The sequence below is a fragment of the Mus caroli genome, unplaced genomic scaffold (genome assembly GCF_978045245.1).
Source record: "Mus caroli unplaced genomic scaffold, Mus_caroli_1 scaffold_1, whole genome shotgun sequence".
In the NCBI taxonomy this organism is placed as follows: domain Eukaryota; kingdom Metazoa; phylum Chordata; class Mammalia; order Rodentia; family Muridae; genus Mus; species Mus caroli.
Window position 1 is genome coordinate 77,337,863 of NW_028227256.1, and position 16,796 is coordinate 77,354,658.

The window sequence follows — 16,796 nt, forward strand, 5'->3', positions numbered from 1 at the left end:
CCAGGAGGTGAAGGCAAGTAGGGTCATGGTCATCTTCTATTACATAGTAAGTTTGAGGTCAACCTGACTATATAAGATTCTGTTTAAAAAAATTACAAATCTTTTCCAAATTACTAGTTTTCTGGATAATCTAAAATGAAAATGAAACTTCCCCCACACTATCTTAAAAGCTACACATAGGACACAATAAACCTGATGATGGAGAGAAAGCTCAGTACTTAAATGCACTTGCTCATGACAGAAGACCAGAGTTTGGGTCCCAGCGTTCACATGATGATGGATCACGACCAAATGTTAGCTCCTGTTACAGGGACCTGATGCCCCCCTTTCTGACCTCCAAAGTCAGCAAGCAGATATCCATATATACATACAGGCAAAAAGAAATGTTCTTTAAAACCAGCAAAAATGAAAATGAATTTAAATAAAGCAGTTACAAACTCTAATGCCTTCAACAGCCAAACAGGTAAGGCAAATCTCACATCTCTCCAAAAGTCTGAAGAATTTTAAGAGCCAGAAGTAGTGGATCACTTCAAGTAAACTTTTCCAGATACAAATAGATCCATACCAAATGTGATATTATGCATAAGACCCAAATAAGCTAAACCACATAAAATCCCAGACTAGAGGAGGGGATGTAGGTTAAAGACCTATCTGTAACTGAGGAGCTACTAGCATTTGACTGTTGCTAAGAGAGGAAAATTCATCTTTAATAGCACCAACACCTGGTGTATTTACAACTACTCACACAAGTAGTGGTCAGCACAAACTGTACTTTCTACAGAGAGAGAACAATAAAGTTGGGTCAGTTTGAGGTCAGAGAGATTTCTGGAGGAGTTGAGGAAGGGAAATGAATAGGATCAAAATATACTGTATGAAATTCTCAAAGAATTAATATAAAAGCATACTAATAATTCAAAAAATTACTTCAACACATACCTATTTTTGTTAGTTTTAAATTTTCATTTCTGGTGTATTTTAATTAAAACAGAATAGTACATGTATTTAAAGTTTGAGACAGGAAAATGAAATATACACAAATAAAAAATCAAAAAAGATCATATACTATTCTGTTTGCATGTGTCTAGCATGCACAAAGAGCTGGGCTAGTGATAGGGCATAAAATGGTTGTACAGGCACTGTCCCTGTCCTCAAATCAGTCTAGCAGATTAAGCCATACAACAGGACATAATCCACATTTTTGAAGGTTTGCTTTTAGTGGCTCCTGTAGCAGAATTTTCCCCCAATTAATTTAAATATTAATACAGTAAGAAGCCTGTGATTAGACAGAAAAAAGAAAGGCAGAGCTAAAAGTTCCAGAGACAGGACAGGAAGAGAGGAGGACAGAGAAGATGGATGGAGAAGAGGATGAACCTTATCCACGTGGCGTTATATAGCTGCAGGAAGCTATGAATATCATAATAGAATAATTGGGATAACTTGTCTAATCTAGGTGGGTAGCTTGTATTATTAGCAACTGGCTCTGAACTTATTTTGTGAGCAATGTGAACTGATAATTTATTGATATATAAAATTGACTGATAATTATAAGTTTTGATTTACTGGGTTAAGGGGATTTGTGACAGCTAGCCATAGGGGAATGGATGGCTGGGATGCTACAAGCAGCTCTGAGGCAGGTAACCAGAGTTGGGAAGACCACCGCCTAGACCTCAGGGGTAGATAGTAGCCTGCAGTATTGTGGGATGGTACCTTTTAAAGTTTTTCCAGCTACAGACTCCAAATATTAAATGGAAAATTTTGAAAATAATCCAAAGGGATTCTCTTTTCTCTTCTCTCTTCTCTCTCTCTCTTTCAGATTTATTTATTATTATATCTAAGTACACTGTGGCTGTCTTCAAACACTCCAGAAGAGGGTGTCAGATCTCATTACAGATGGTTGTGAGCCACCTTGTGGTTGCTGGGAATTGAACTCAGGACCTCTGGAAGAGCCATCGGTGCTTTTAACCACTGAGCCATCTCTCCAGCCCAACTGAAATTCTCTTATTCAAGTAACTTTCATACTAATTATTAGCTCCACATTTCAGTAAGTGACAAGATACTGTGAGTGCTGCCAAAGAACAGTTCTGAGTACAAAGAGAGCACACTTTTAACCTACAGGGCAAAACCCATCAGAACACTAGTAACAACTGTTCCATATTCCTTGAGACAGAATCCTAACTCACTCTGTGGCTGAAAATGACCTTAAAATCCTGATCCTCTTGACTCTGCCTTCCAAGTGCAGAGATCATACGTGGGTCACCACTAGTTCCACCCCAGCTTTGGACAAAAAATTTCAAAATGTTTCATCAGAACAAGGACAATTTTTAAAACCTTTCAAAATAAAGGATATGACAATCCCAGAAAATAAGTGGTATGATCTTTTTTGGTAAGGAAAAACAACAACAAAACAAACAAAAAGCCCAACAACAATAAAAATTCCTCTGGGAGAAATATGTAAAACAGAACAGAGAAATGTCTAATGGTGCTTTAAGACTTGTGTTTGTGTGTAGTCTTAACATACTTTTAAGACTAGTTACATTCGTGTTAAAAAAAGTATTAGACTGATCTTGGCCAAAAGATAGGAACATTTGAAATCAGATTCTAGCAAGGGAAGATGTAGGCAACTTGAACAATTACGAACTTACTTGGAAATGCCAAGTTTGAGGTGCCTTCCAGATAATAACCAGACAATAAATGGTGCTATCATCCAAACAGATAGTGGCAGCCAAATCTCTGACAATAGGTATATTGTGTAAAGAAGCACAGAAAGCTTAAGGGTAAGTAGAAGAAAGATCAGAAAGTCCAAAGATCAGAAAGTCCAAAGATGCCTTGATTTACTAAAGAGGAGGAAGAGGAGGACGTGGAAAAGGAGCAACAGCTGAAGAAGGTCGGAGGCACACAGTGTTTTGTCAGTGACCAGGGACCAATATATTAAAAGAAAAGTGCACCCAGCTGTGCCAAATGTAACAGGGAGGAAGATTAGCAGTGCACTCTGTATCCAGATGTATAACTTCTCCATGGTGATCCCAAAAAGTGAACTGGGATTTGTTTAGAGTGATTATAAAAACAGAGAGAGCAAGTTTCAACATTTGTTAAACAGACATTTACCTGAAAAGAACCCTGGGAGAGCTGGGTAGTAGTAGTGTTTGGGAGGCAGAAGCAGGTGGATCTTTGTGTGAGGCAAACCTATCTACAAAGCAAGGTCTAGGACACCCTGGGTAATCACACTGAAAAATCCTATCTAGAGAAGCAAAACACCCAAACAAGCAAAACACCCAAAACAAAACCAACCCTGGAAGATTGTGGTCCATCAGAAAAATCTAGATGAATTTTATCCCAAGCATGCATGGCTTGAACATGTCAAACATTTATGGGATCAATAAAAACAAAACATTAGAACTCCCAAATGTTTAAGGGTACAGACCAGGGAGTAGCAGATATGATCCCTAACACAGGTTAAAAAAACTGGCATATGACAGAAGATGTCTTCTGGCATTAATACAGGTGTGAAAGAAAAAGAAAAAGGAAAAGGAAAAAGAAAAAGAAAAAGAAAGGGGGGAGGGAAAAACCCCCCACACAGGTCCAACCTGATTCTTCTTTCTGAGAGGGAGATAGTAAAATCTTTTTCATGAAGGAAGCCAGGGGACAGAGCTGAAGACTGATAAGCAATAATCAGGAGAGCACTCTAACAGAGAAAAGGAGTCAAAAAGCCAGGCAAGGTAGAGGGCTGTCAGAAGGTCTCTGACAGTAGACAAACTCTGACACTGACTCATCTAGCATGAGGCTTCCTTCAGTAGAGCATCTGAAATGGTAGGGCAAGTCACTGCATTTATCCAGTATTGTGCTACTGTATGGATTATCAAAGGCATTAAAGGATAACAAGAATCAATATTAGTTCATTAGTTCTGAGTTTATTATTAGGCCATGCCCTACAATAAATAGTTTGTCTAAACCCCAATAGTACCTTTTTCACTCAAGAAATGAGCAACATGTGGCATGAACTTACGGTTCGAAATAGTCATGTAAGAACTAGAGCCAATACACAAGCCTTGAGATTTCATTGCTTGTGAAAACGGAAATGAAACCATTTTTAAAATTGAGTAAACATAAATTTAAAAGTTTATTAAGAAACAATGGGTAATAAAACTCCAATTCCTGGTGGTTGTGTATTTGTGTTAGACAGGTGGTACTAAATTTAAAGACTCGCTACTATTAAAACTGCAGAGAGGACAAGAGTAGCCAGCTTCCTTCACACACCTGTTTTCATGTGCTATTTCATGTATCTTTAAATTATTAACACAACCCATAACCTGACAGAATGCAATGTTCAGAAAGTGGTTACTTTGGCCAACCTTTCATTTCATCCCTGAAAAATAAGGTGTCCTCTCCCTTTTTGCCACTAAGGGCCCTCATAAAATTAGAGGTAAAGGCTTTCCTGATTGATTTATTCAGCAGAACAAACAAACAAAATTCTACTTGCTGTTCTCATTGGAAATACTTTCCAAATTGCTTTATTCTATTAAGTGAAGTAAACTAGGACAAGCTTCTCTTGTCATACTGCACCTGAAGAACTGAAAATAAAACTGAAGAGAGCAAATTAAAGTGTTAAACTAAAATCATTATGTCCAATTCTCCAACATAAAGACTGCAACAAGGGCTGGAGAGATAGCTCTGTGGTCAAGAACACTGGCTCCTTTTCAGAAGATCCAGGTTCGATTCACAGCAGCCACACTGTTTACAACTCTAACCTCTGTTCCACAGGATTCAATGCTCTTTTCTGGCTTCCATGGGCACTGCATGCACATGGTGAACAGACACATGTAGGCAGAGTAAAGACAGACAGACATGCACATAAGCAGAGAAACAAATAACATGGATAACAAATCATTAGACTTACTAATTTTTAGTGTCACAATAAACTGAAGTAATTTATATTTATTCTGTAAGCTTACAAGTATTTTTAAATTGAGAATAAAAATCTCAGGCTGGGTGCATAGTTTTAACCTGGACCCTTAGGAGGCACAGTTAGGTGGATCTCTGAGTCTGAGCCATCCTGGTCTACAGAGTGAGTACAGCAAGGCTACAAAGAGAAATCCTGGAGAGAGAGGGATAGAGGGAGGAAGCGGGGAGGGAGAAAGGGGGTGGGGAGGGAGGATTTTCCCAAGCCTTTTTTCTTTCTTGACTGATTAAAAATGAAAAACAGCAACACCAATAAAGCACAACAAGACTAAAGCAAGAGACTGCAGTAATACAAAGTATTTACAAAAGAGATGGATAGCAGCTATGAAAACTGTGAGAACTTTCTACTATATGACATATTTGTCATTGAAAGTATTTATAGTTAGGTTTTATAAACTTAGAAGATTTGGCTTCCAACTCATATTGCCATTGTATTGTAAACTACCTTTACCTCAGAAAGAATTAGTAAGAAAGGCTTTTAAATACTTTTTATTTTGAAGCACAGTGCTAAATATTAGAAAAGATAGTTTTCTTCTCCTTTTCATAGGCATGCGCAAGCCTGGTAATGCAGGTGCATATGCCCGAGGTGGTCCAATTCTTTCTCCGAATTCTTTTGGGGGCAATGTCTCTCAATCAAACCCAGAATTTGCCAATATGGATATTTAACTCCTTAGACTTTTTCGGGGACCCCTAACTCCACCTTTCAAAGCTGGAAATACAGATGCACTACCACACCCACTTAGCACTGGTATGGGTCCTGGGGATCGAAACCCCAGCCCTCTTGCTTGCTTGCAAGTGTTTTACCACTGAGATATCACACCTCCCCAGCTCAACAAAACAAATTTTTAACTCATGCATTTTCAGCATTTTAAACATGCATGAATAAGACTTTATTGACACAGGTCAAGGGAGGCCTTTACAAATAAAGTATTTTTACTTAAAAATAAAAAACCGGGAGTGTGTGAGTGTGTGTGAGTGTGTGTGTGAATGGGGACTTTTGGGATAACATTTGAAATGTAAATGAAGATAATACCTAATAAAAAATATATTCAAAAAAAAGCAAAACCCAAGACCTGGAGAGTTGCTCACTGGTAAAGAGTACTTGCTGCTCTTGCAGAGGACCTGAGTTTCAGGTAAATCACAACTACCTGGAACTCCAGTTCCTGAGAATAGATACAATGTCCTCTGACCTCTATGGGCATTTCTATCACATGGCACACATATAAGCATATAGGTAAAACACTTCTATATAAAATAGTCCTGTAAAAAAAAACAAACAAAACAAAACCCCAAACTACCTCCAACTAAAACTGAACGAAAGTTATTGTTTCTAAATGTTGGACTTTTTAAAAGAAAGACAAATAAAATGCTACTTACCATATACATTAATATGTCTCTAATCATCACCATGGCTGTTTGATGATCATTCCAAGCTTGATTTAGTGTTTGAAGAAAGTTGTTATTCAAAGAATTTAGTACATCTTCTCGCACCTATTAATAGAATAGTTCATTAGTTTATTTATACACATAAACACTCATACAAATACATGCACATATATTTGTTCAATAAAGAAATCAAGTAGAATCCTTAGCTTTAAATATCAAATCATTGTTATGGGCTAGGCAGAAGTTTAATCTATACCTTACACAGAGCAGACTACCAAATGTGCTCATCTAGTTCAGATTTCTCTCCTGAAATCCCCAATTAAAAGCAACCTCCGGGGCAATACCCAGTGGCTTAACATAAAATAAAATCCTAAATCCTTACAACAAAAAGGATTTATTCTTAGTCCAAGACTATCATGGTCAAGAAATTTCCTAGTACTCTTGCTCAGATACGAAACTCAAGATCAGTGATACGGAAATAGCCTGAGTGCTGCCAATGCCACTGATGAGCTCCATAACTCTGGAAAAGCTATTCTACCTATGGACCTTGGTTTCTTGACATATAAAATAGTATCCTTAAGGACTGAAATGAGAACAATATACTAAGCTCTCCAAGGACAAAAAAAAATGTAAACCTCTAGCAACAACCATGCTTGGCCACTGTCACTCAAATCACATGGCCTTCCTTCACTTTCTTCTAATCAAATTTCACCCCCAGTCTTTCCTAGCCTCTCCCTCCCTCCCTCTCCCACCTATACTACTACATTATAATCTCTCTACAGATACTGTGTTTCTACTCTCTCTATACACTCTTTATATATACATTCTATTTCTATCTCTCTACTTCTTTATCCTCTATTTCACCTTTCTTCCAACTACTCACTGCTACCTGTCCACATTACCTATCTATTTATTGCTTCTTCCACTAAAATCTAAATGCCTCCGTGGTGGCAGAATGCCTCTCTTTTTAGCATTCTTCCTCTACAAATAATACATACAGGGCTTGGTATATAGAAGATCATGTCACTTTAACAAGCTAAGCACTCGGGAGGCAGAGGCAGGCAGATTTCTGAGTTCAAGGCCAGCCTGGTCTACAAAGTGAGTTCCAGGACTGCCAGGGCTATACAGAGAAACCCTGTCTCAAGGGGAAAAAAAAAATTCATGAAGTTCCCTCATATCTGAAATGTCTTCTTAGTCTAATCATAAATTTTCCCTTTCCTAATCTCAAGCTTGCTATCACCTTTTCTAGCTAACGTTGCCCACTGTGCTATCAGCTCAATGAAAAGATTTGCTCAGAAGACAGATTTCTTCTATGCTTATAACTTTAGAATGAAGAAGTAACATAGTTGTATCCCAAGTTTGTATAATTCTTTGAAATTACACTGTTGGACCTTCATATCTATGAGTCCCACATTCACAGATTCAAGTAACAATGAATCAAAAATATTTGGAAGAAAATGCCTGTGTTCTACTGAAACTGTACACACCTCTCATCCTTGTCATTATTCCCCAAACAACACAGCATAAAAGCCTTTTGGAACATCTGCACTGTATTCATTATATGTAACTTAGAAATGAGTTCAAGTATAGAGGAAAAATGGGTTAGATGGTATGTGCACGCAGATTTCACAACCAGGGAGCCAACCAACTACACAGTTTGGTTGCTATGTGGATGAGGATGCTGCCAGCCTCTACAAATATTTAATTCCAATGTCTTCCACGGACCAACACAACTCTCAAGTCTAGCCTAAACAGGTTTGAAACACCAAACATGTTAAACCTTGTCAGGTTACGCAGGATCTCAAGCTATGGTGCATTTTTGAAACCCATGAATTAATGAATTCAGATATACATATCTATAAATCTGAGTTGTAAGCACATGTAAATAAAATGCTATTCCACAGTAGATCAATTAAGTGGATAGAAGCAAAGATTAAACATACTGAATGCCCTCAACATACAACAGACTAAGTTAAAACCAGGAAAATTATGTCTAATTTATTTTTTACTTTTGAAGAAATGCTGCAACATATATTTATTTAGTGAGTCTGTGCGCATGCATGGATGTGTGTATGGGAATGTGAGTGACACTTTGTCCATGTGGAGGTCACAAAATAACCTGTTAAAAGTTTGTTCTCTATATCCCATTAAGTCCTGGGGATTTAACTTAGATCATCAGACTTGACAGGAAGTGCTATACTATTTTTTTCCGTAAATGCTAGAGAAAGGTAGCTATGAGATTTTAATAATGGGACCATACATATACCTACCCAATGTACAGTATGAAAACTACTACTAGCCTATCTCATAAACCCAGAAATTGGCCTATTTTTAGTTTAGTTTTTTCTTTAAGATTGAGCACCTTATTTAAAGTATTGCCCTTAGATTTGCTCCATGAGTACACTGTTATCAGAAAAGGACAAAAATGTTAGTTGATAGAGCTATGATAATGAAATACTTTCACATAACAGGGACAAATTTGTTAAATTATGTATTGATGAGTAAATATATAATCTATGAGTCTATATTAAGTCTAGATAGAGCTTGTTAAGATGCAATACTGAACACACACATGTACATACACAAAAGAGCAACATCTTGAAACAGTCTTCAAACTTCTTATAACGCACAGGTCCACTAAAGACCCAAGCACTGAGAGGAAAGAGATGATCCTGAGTTCCAAAGATAGCTTTAGATTACATAGCAAGACCCCTACCACTACCAAACCAAAACTCTTTGACAATCTACATATGAAAATCATGTATTCCAAATACTAAAACATCTAGCCAACTATATTGAGTTTAATATAAACTCTATTGGAAACACATTTCCTTGCTACTTTTCTTTCTCTTATTTTTGTTTATTTGAGACCGAATTTCTTTGTATAGCTCTGGCTTTCCTGGAACTAGCTTTGCAGGCCAGCCTGACCTGCTTCTGCCTCCTGAGTGCTGGGGTTAAAGGCATGATCCACCATCTAACTGGGTATACATTAAAAATCAGAAAATTATTCATAAATGTACCTGACATATTTGTTCAATGAATGAAAAACTGACCAATCTAATAAGAAGTTAGTATTATGAGATGTTCTCTAAAAGGTATTGACTTATACACTTAAAAATATATCAGCAAATATTTCATGTAATATGATGTTTACAATTTTTATCAGTGTAGTCGTTTGATTGAGATGTCCCCCATAATTCTTAGACATTAGAATACTTAGTCACTTATTAATGGCTGTAAGATTAGGAAGTGTATCCCTGCTGGAGCGAGAGTATGCTGCTGGAACCCACTTTGAGGATTCAAAAGCCATGTGCTGTTTTTAGTGAGCTCTACCAAAACTTCCTGTTTGGGGTGTGAAATATGAGCTTCCAGTTATTCTGGCCTCCGTGATTGCTGTATGTCTGTTGCCATGCTGCCCCATCATTATCAATCCTAAACCCCTGAAACTGTAAGCCCCAAATAAACTCTTTCTTCCCTTTATATGTTGCTTCAGTCATGGTATTTTATTACAGTAACAGAAAAGTAACAATGACAACCAGCCTCTGGGCAAAATTAAAAAGATAACAACCAGCACAGGCAACAAATAATTACACTATTTGCATCATTTTTCAAAGAATGAGACTGACAATCAGTTACAGTGAGCTTTTACTAGGCAGAAAATATCTGACTAAAAGCTGTTTTATGACTGTTTTATTGGTTAAAGACCTGCTGGGACCTGCAGGAGCAGCAAGTGTTCTTAACTCCTGACCTTTCTCCCCAGCCCCATGATTATTCTTTTTTTAACAATTGGGCACATATACAAAACCTAACAAAAAATGACGTATCTTAGAAACAGCTGTTATTCTCTTTATATTTATTCCAGACTATACTGTAAGAAAATCCTTTAACAATTTTTTACAGAATTTTCCTACCCTTAATAAGTGAAGATATTTATTCAAACACAATTCAAAGTAAAAATAAGATAAAATTAAATTCAACTTTAATAAAAATCCACACCCTTTTAAAGGAAAGTAAGTTGACATACAAACTAAAATGTACATTAAGTTAGTGACTTGTTTTCAAAATTAACACAAAAATTGGGACTAGCAGAACAACAAGCACCTGTGTAGTAAAACTATTGTTAATCTATTAATATCATCATTACTTTTTTTCCACCAGCAAGGCAAGTGATCAGAACCTGCTGTAGAGGCAAGTACTAGAATAAAGGGGCTACTATACACCAAATACTGAAAGAAAACTTACATTAAATTCATCCAGGTGAAGAGTTGACATTTGAAGAGCAACACAAGAAGAAACACGAAGAAGTAACCACGGCAGAAGTTAAGAGTAAGATGGGACCAACTGTGATGAGAAGGAAAACAAGCAGTGGAGAACTAATGGCTGGGTGTGGTACTTGGCCTTGCAAAAGAATTCTTATTCTCACAATACAGTGGATCAGTCTACAGAAAATTAAAACCACTTAAAATCTTTTGAAAAATTATAATCAAGTGAATGAGAAGACCAGCACTGGCTACGAAGACCTATCTATAAAAGACTATAATTGAAAGCTTATACAAGGGACTTTTAAAATTTAACAAAAACTATATAACCCTATTTTTAAAATGGGCAACAAAAGGTACTTAACTAAAGATAATCTGACAGCAAATAACTGATTGAAAAAATATTCAACACCATGCCACAAGGGATAATATGGCAGTGATCATACATGCCTATTTGATGGCTAAACACAGTCAAAACCTAACGTTGGTAAACACATGTAACAGGAAGCCTCTTATTCACTGTTGACAGGAATGCAAGTAAGCAGTTTTCATTGAAAGCAAACTAACAAAAGTCTTGTTCCCTTCAATACAAAAATCAACAGACCGTGGCATACATGTAAACAGTGAAATTACTACTAAGCACTAAAAGGAAATATGGAACCAGGATGTGAAGAAGAAACTTAAATGCATCAGTCAAGCAAACTATATTGAGTACAATTACATGATATTCTAGGAAAGGCAAAACTAGGAAATCAGTAAAATACTGGGTTGTCAGTGCAGAATGATGGGAGGGGGGGCCTGCTGGTCAAAGAATTCAGCAGACTGAAATAGTTACATACATCCCCAAATTTATACCTTTAAATCCACAGCTTCAGCTCTCACTAAGGCTTATGTTAGCTATGGGCTCTGCATGGTAATGAAGCATCTGTATTGGTTAACAAAAAATATGTAGCACTCTATAAAAGAATGTTGGTTGAGGCAGATGCAGTGAGACCCAGTACATGAGAAATTGCTGTACCTTCCATTCAATTTTGCTAAAAATCTAAAATTTCTCTGGAAAACAAATGATATTTAAACAAATTCTGGAGCCCTCCCAAATCCAAAGGCAGACAGTACACAAAAGTAAAGTGCTACCTAGGCAACTTTGGTCCAGGTGCAGAAGACCACCACCGGCTTAAAGAAGTAGGCCAGCCTTGCTAGCTTTTGAACTACTTCAACACCACTGTTATACTGATGTAACAGTATTTACACAATTCTGGCTCCTGCTAATAACATAGGTTGTATTTGCAAAGCATCATGGAGAAGGTTTATATTATAATAAAAATATATCACGTTAGATAAATTTTAACTGTCACCCTAACTTATAAACCATGGATTTTAAAAATAAATAAATAAACCAGACTGCACCAGAAAAGTTCTGTTCTACAGATGCTGTTAAAATGAGAAAAGTAAAGCCAGAGTCTATGAGGAAAAGAACTAAATACATAAATCATACAACTCAATAAAGAAGTCAAAGGGCTCTTTAAAGTCTTGAACAGACACTTCATAAAAGAGGAAAAGCAGAAGGCAATTTTTCAAGAAGAAACTATTAACCATGGTAGAATTCTAAAGTAATCTGACAGTATCAAGTGCTGACAAAGATAAGGACCAAATGAAAGCAAATTAGTACAGCCATATATAGAGCTAGACATTTTTATGAAGTTACATACATACACACTTAACATATGCCCTAGCATATCTCACTTCTAAATATTTATCCCAGAGGAATTAAAATTTATCCACACAAAGCTTGCACACATATTTATAAGCGTTATACACAATCTCAAAAACTGTATACAAGAATCATCTTTCACTAAATACAGGTAACTGGATGAACAAATGGTAATACTCTGAGACAACAGTATGAGTTCATCATTAACAAAAGGAACCAACTGAATTGGTAGAAATAATTACGCTCATTAGAAGCTGGTCGTAAACTGTGGTGCCAGTTACAAAACATCCTTCCAAATATAAGATTATAGAGAAACGAGAACTGGTCGGTGGTTACAGAGCTGAGAAGACAAGGAGGACACAGCTATAAAGGGAGTAGTCAGAGTTCTGTGGGGGTAAAGGAACTGTTCCACAGTGAAGAAGGTAGTGGCAGCTGCATCAATCTATATACATGCTAAAACTCATAAAGAACTATACATGAAAATAAAAGCCAATTTGTATATATTCATTAAAAAATTGGTTGGACCTTGTCAAAAACTACAGTTAAACAAGCATTGACAACTTAAATGTCAAAAAAATGCTGGAATTATTACATATTAAACTAATAGTGTAACAAACTAGGTTTGCATACTGTTCATTTCTGTGAATACAGTTTTTTTTTACATTTTTAAAAATTTCAACTTGAGCTAAGATTAAAGTAGAATTATTGAATCAAAAGGAAATCTTTTATTTTTCAAGGTGTAATACATATACTCTTAAGTCAATGAAGCTCCTGGCACTCAGAAGAATAGGAGCTGACAGGACAGGGACAGAATACCCAAGTCTTTTCTTGAATCTCTATATCCAAGAGTTCCTGTAGATGGACAAGGCGGCTATATTAGGCCACAAGAAGATTATCTGCCAGAATATTCCACTCTCCAATACACAAATTTAGCCGTTAATAAAACTGTCACCTTTTAAAATTTAATGGCCAAGGTTAAAAACCCCAAAGAACAAATTTTAATCAAATGCCTAGGTAAAACAGAAATCACCTAAACAAGATAAGTATAAAATTCTAATGTTTACCAAAACTGTAACAAAGCCATAGAATTAGTAACAAAGTAGTAGTAAAAATTGAGGACTCCCTTTAATACTCAAAATACAAAGCAATATTTGGTCCAAAAATTAGACAAATCTCTTTATTTCATTCACTGGAAAACATAAACATGTCATTAAAATGGGGTGTGAATTATGTGGAATACATACTAATTGTGCCAACATTAAGAAGTACCACAAAGGCATACCTCTGGGCATATTGTCCTAGAAATCTGTGGTATTTTATTCTTTACACTAAGAAGCCAAAATAACCAAAACCATCATTTCTGTAAGGGGTCCCATTTCACATCTGTGATTTCCTATCATGCCTGAAGTGCCTTACTAATTAGATACGATTTTTATTATTTGTGTTTAAAGGCGATTTTCTAGGATTATGAAATAGGTTACAAGATGTCTGCTAAATTTAACTCTATGACTCTAACATTTACATGACCTACAAAAAATCCATCTGTTTCTACTTATAAACGTGACTCCTGTATTAACTGTATGTGCTTAGTAGGGTCCTTGCTAACTTTACACATTTTTCAAAGGAATACTATTAAACAACATAGTTATATTTCATATTCATACATTATGAATAGTGTCAGCACTTAATACTTCCCTTCCCTCTAAAACAGAAATAGTAGCATTAGTTAATTCACAATGCTAAAACTCCCAATTCTATCTTTAACATGAATTTGGTGAATAGATGTTGCCATTATCCACTTACATTCTTTAGAGTCTGTATCTCAAACCAAACATCCAGGCTAAGAAAATAAAGTTTATATTGTATAGCTTTTTCAACTTTCCAAAAATCCATAAATGAGCTTTCTGAATGTCTGTCATTATTAGCTAGGTTGACCATATCATTCTAATTACTTTTCATTAACTGTTAAGAATAAAGGTAGGGATTAAAAATACCATCTCAAAACACTACTATATTCAAGAAATTTTTCTTCTGATTATGAACCCATTTTTCTAGAAGTAATTTACTAATATATAGTTGTTAATATAGCTTTAAGAGTTCACAAAGGGGCTGGAGAGATGGCTCAGTGGTTAAGAGCACTGACTGCTCTTTCGAAGGTCCTGAGTTCAAATCCCAGCAACCACATGGTGGTTCACAACCATCTGTAGTGAGATCTGATGCCCTCTTCTGGAGTGTCTGAAGACAGCTACAGTGAACTTACATATAATAAATAAATAAATAAATCTTTAAAAAGAAAAAAGAGTTTACAAAGATCACACAAACTCTGAATCAAATATTCCACCACCAGTCTTTCTTTTAATCCTAAAAGCTTACAAAGAAATGAAGCCATAATATCAGATAACAACTACCATTCAAAAGAATATACAAAAACCCTTTCTTGTACTGACAGACTTATAGCTATCAGGCAAAGCAAGGTGCTATAGCAACATACATGCTATAGTATGATATAAGATGCCTTAAATCACTTTCATATATTAAAGATATATATACATTAGGGCAAGTGAAAGGCATGTATAACTTGGTACTTCTTTATAAGTATTCTTTTTGAGAAATAAGTATTTATTTTGTGTGCATGGAAGGTCAGAGAACAACTTGCCAGAACCAGATCTCCTTTCATCAGGTGGATCTCAGGGACTGGATTCAGGTTGTCAGGCTTGGCAGTAAGTGCCTTTCCTGGAAAAGCCTTCTTGTCCAGCCTAAGAAGCATTAATTTTCCAAATTTTGTATGCACACGTTTTTTTTTTTGTTTTTTGTTTGTTTTTGCCTGCATATATGTGTTTGTATCACAGTGCATGCAGAAGCTGAAACAGAGTGTCAGATACTCTGGGACTCAAGTTGCTGTAGTGAGCCACCATATGGGTGCTGGGAATCAAATGAGGTCCCTTAGAAGATCAACAAGTCCGCCTATATACTTGAAGATCTAGCAAGAGCAATATGACAACTAAAGAAGATCAACAGGAATACAAATTGGAAAGAGGCCAATGTATTGCTATCCACAGATGATATGATAGTATACATAAGTGACTCCCCCCCCCAATTCTACTAGAGAACCCCTACAACTGATAAACACTTTCAGCAAAGTGGCTGGGTACAAATTAAAAAAATATCAGCAGCCCTCTATACAAGTGATAAATGAGCCAAGAAAGAAATTAGTCCTTCACAATAGTCACAAATATAAAATATTTTGGTATAACTATAACCAAGCAAGTTAAAGATAAGAATTTCAAGTCTGAAGAAAGAAATTAAGGAAGTTATCAGGAGATGGAAAGATCCCCCACACTCACAGAGATAGGTATGGAATCAACATAGTAAAATGGACATAGTACCAAAAGCAATCTACATTCCCATAAAAACTCCAGCAATACAGATCTGAAAGAGCAATTCTCAACTTCACATGGAAAACCAAAAACCTATGACTGCTAAAATAATCTTGTACAATAAAAGAACTTCTGGATGTATCACTATTCCTAATTTCAAACTGTACTAAGAGCAATAGTAATAAAAACCACATGGTACTGGCATAAAAACAGACAGGTTGATTGATGGAATCGAGTTCAAAGACACAGAAATAAAGCCACACATCTACAGACACTTGATTTTTGACAAAGAAGTTAAAACCATACAATGAAAAAAAGAAAGCATCTTCTGTATCCATTCCTCTGTTGAGGGACATCTGGGTTCTTTTCAGCTTCTGGCTATTATAAATAAGGCTGCTGTGAACATAGTGGAGAGCATCTTCAACAAAAGGTGTTAACTGGATGTCTACATGTAGAAGAATCCAAATAGATCCATATTGATCACCCTGTACAAAACTCAAGCCCAAGTAGATCAAAGACCTCAACATAAAACGGGAAAGTGGAGAATAGCCTTTAATGCATTGGTACAGAAGATAACTTCCTGAATAGAACACCCATAGGTCAGGTACTAAGATCAATAATAAATGAGACCACATAAAACTGAAGGCAAAGGACACCATCAATAGAACAAAATAGCAACCTACAGAATGGGGAAAAAATCTTCACCAATCCGTCAGAGGAATCTATAATGGTCTTTAATATCCAAAGACCTTAGTCATCAGAGAAATAAAAGTAAACAAAAAAAGGCTCTGAGATTCCATCTTACACCTCTCTGAATGGAAACGATCAAAAGATCTAGTGACAGTCAACGATGGCCAGGATATGGAGCAAGGGGAACACTCCTCCACTGTTGATGGTAGTGCAACTTTGTACAATCACTTTGGAAATCAATTTGGCGCTTTCTCAGCAAATTGGTCACAATTCTAACCCAAGACCCAGCTACATCACTCCTGGGCATATTCTCATAAGTTACTCCACCATAGCACAAAGACACTCACTCAACTATGTCCATAGCAGCTTTATTCATAATAGCCAAAAAGTGGGAACAACCAAGATGTCTCTCAACTG

At 36.3% G+C, this 16,796-nt stretch overlaps 1 protein-coding gene across 4 annotated transcripts in view; it reads right to left on the bottom strand.

Annotated features, from left to right (window-relative positions):
• The window catches only part of Cul3 (cullin 3), a 72,401-nt gene that overhangs the window by 31,418 nt on the left and 24,187 nt on the right, over nucleotides 1–16,796 (bottom strand). For 3 of the 4 annotated variants that reach the window (XM_021158420.3, XM_085838627.1, XM_029470984.2), the window contains one exon: nucleotides 6,334–6,447. In XM_021158420.3, the coding sequence (XP_021014079.1) occupies nucleotides 6,334–6,447 (114 nt within the window). Of the gene's footprint in view, nucleotides 1–6,333; nucleotides 6,448–10,584; nucleotides 10,684–16,796 lie in introns of all 4 variants that reach the window. The other variant, XM_029470778.2, reaches the window with a different exon arrangement.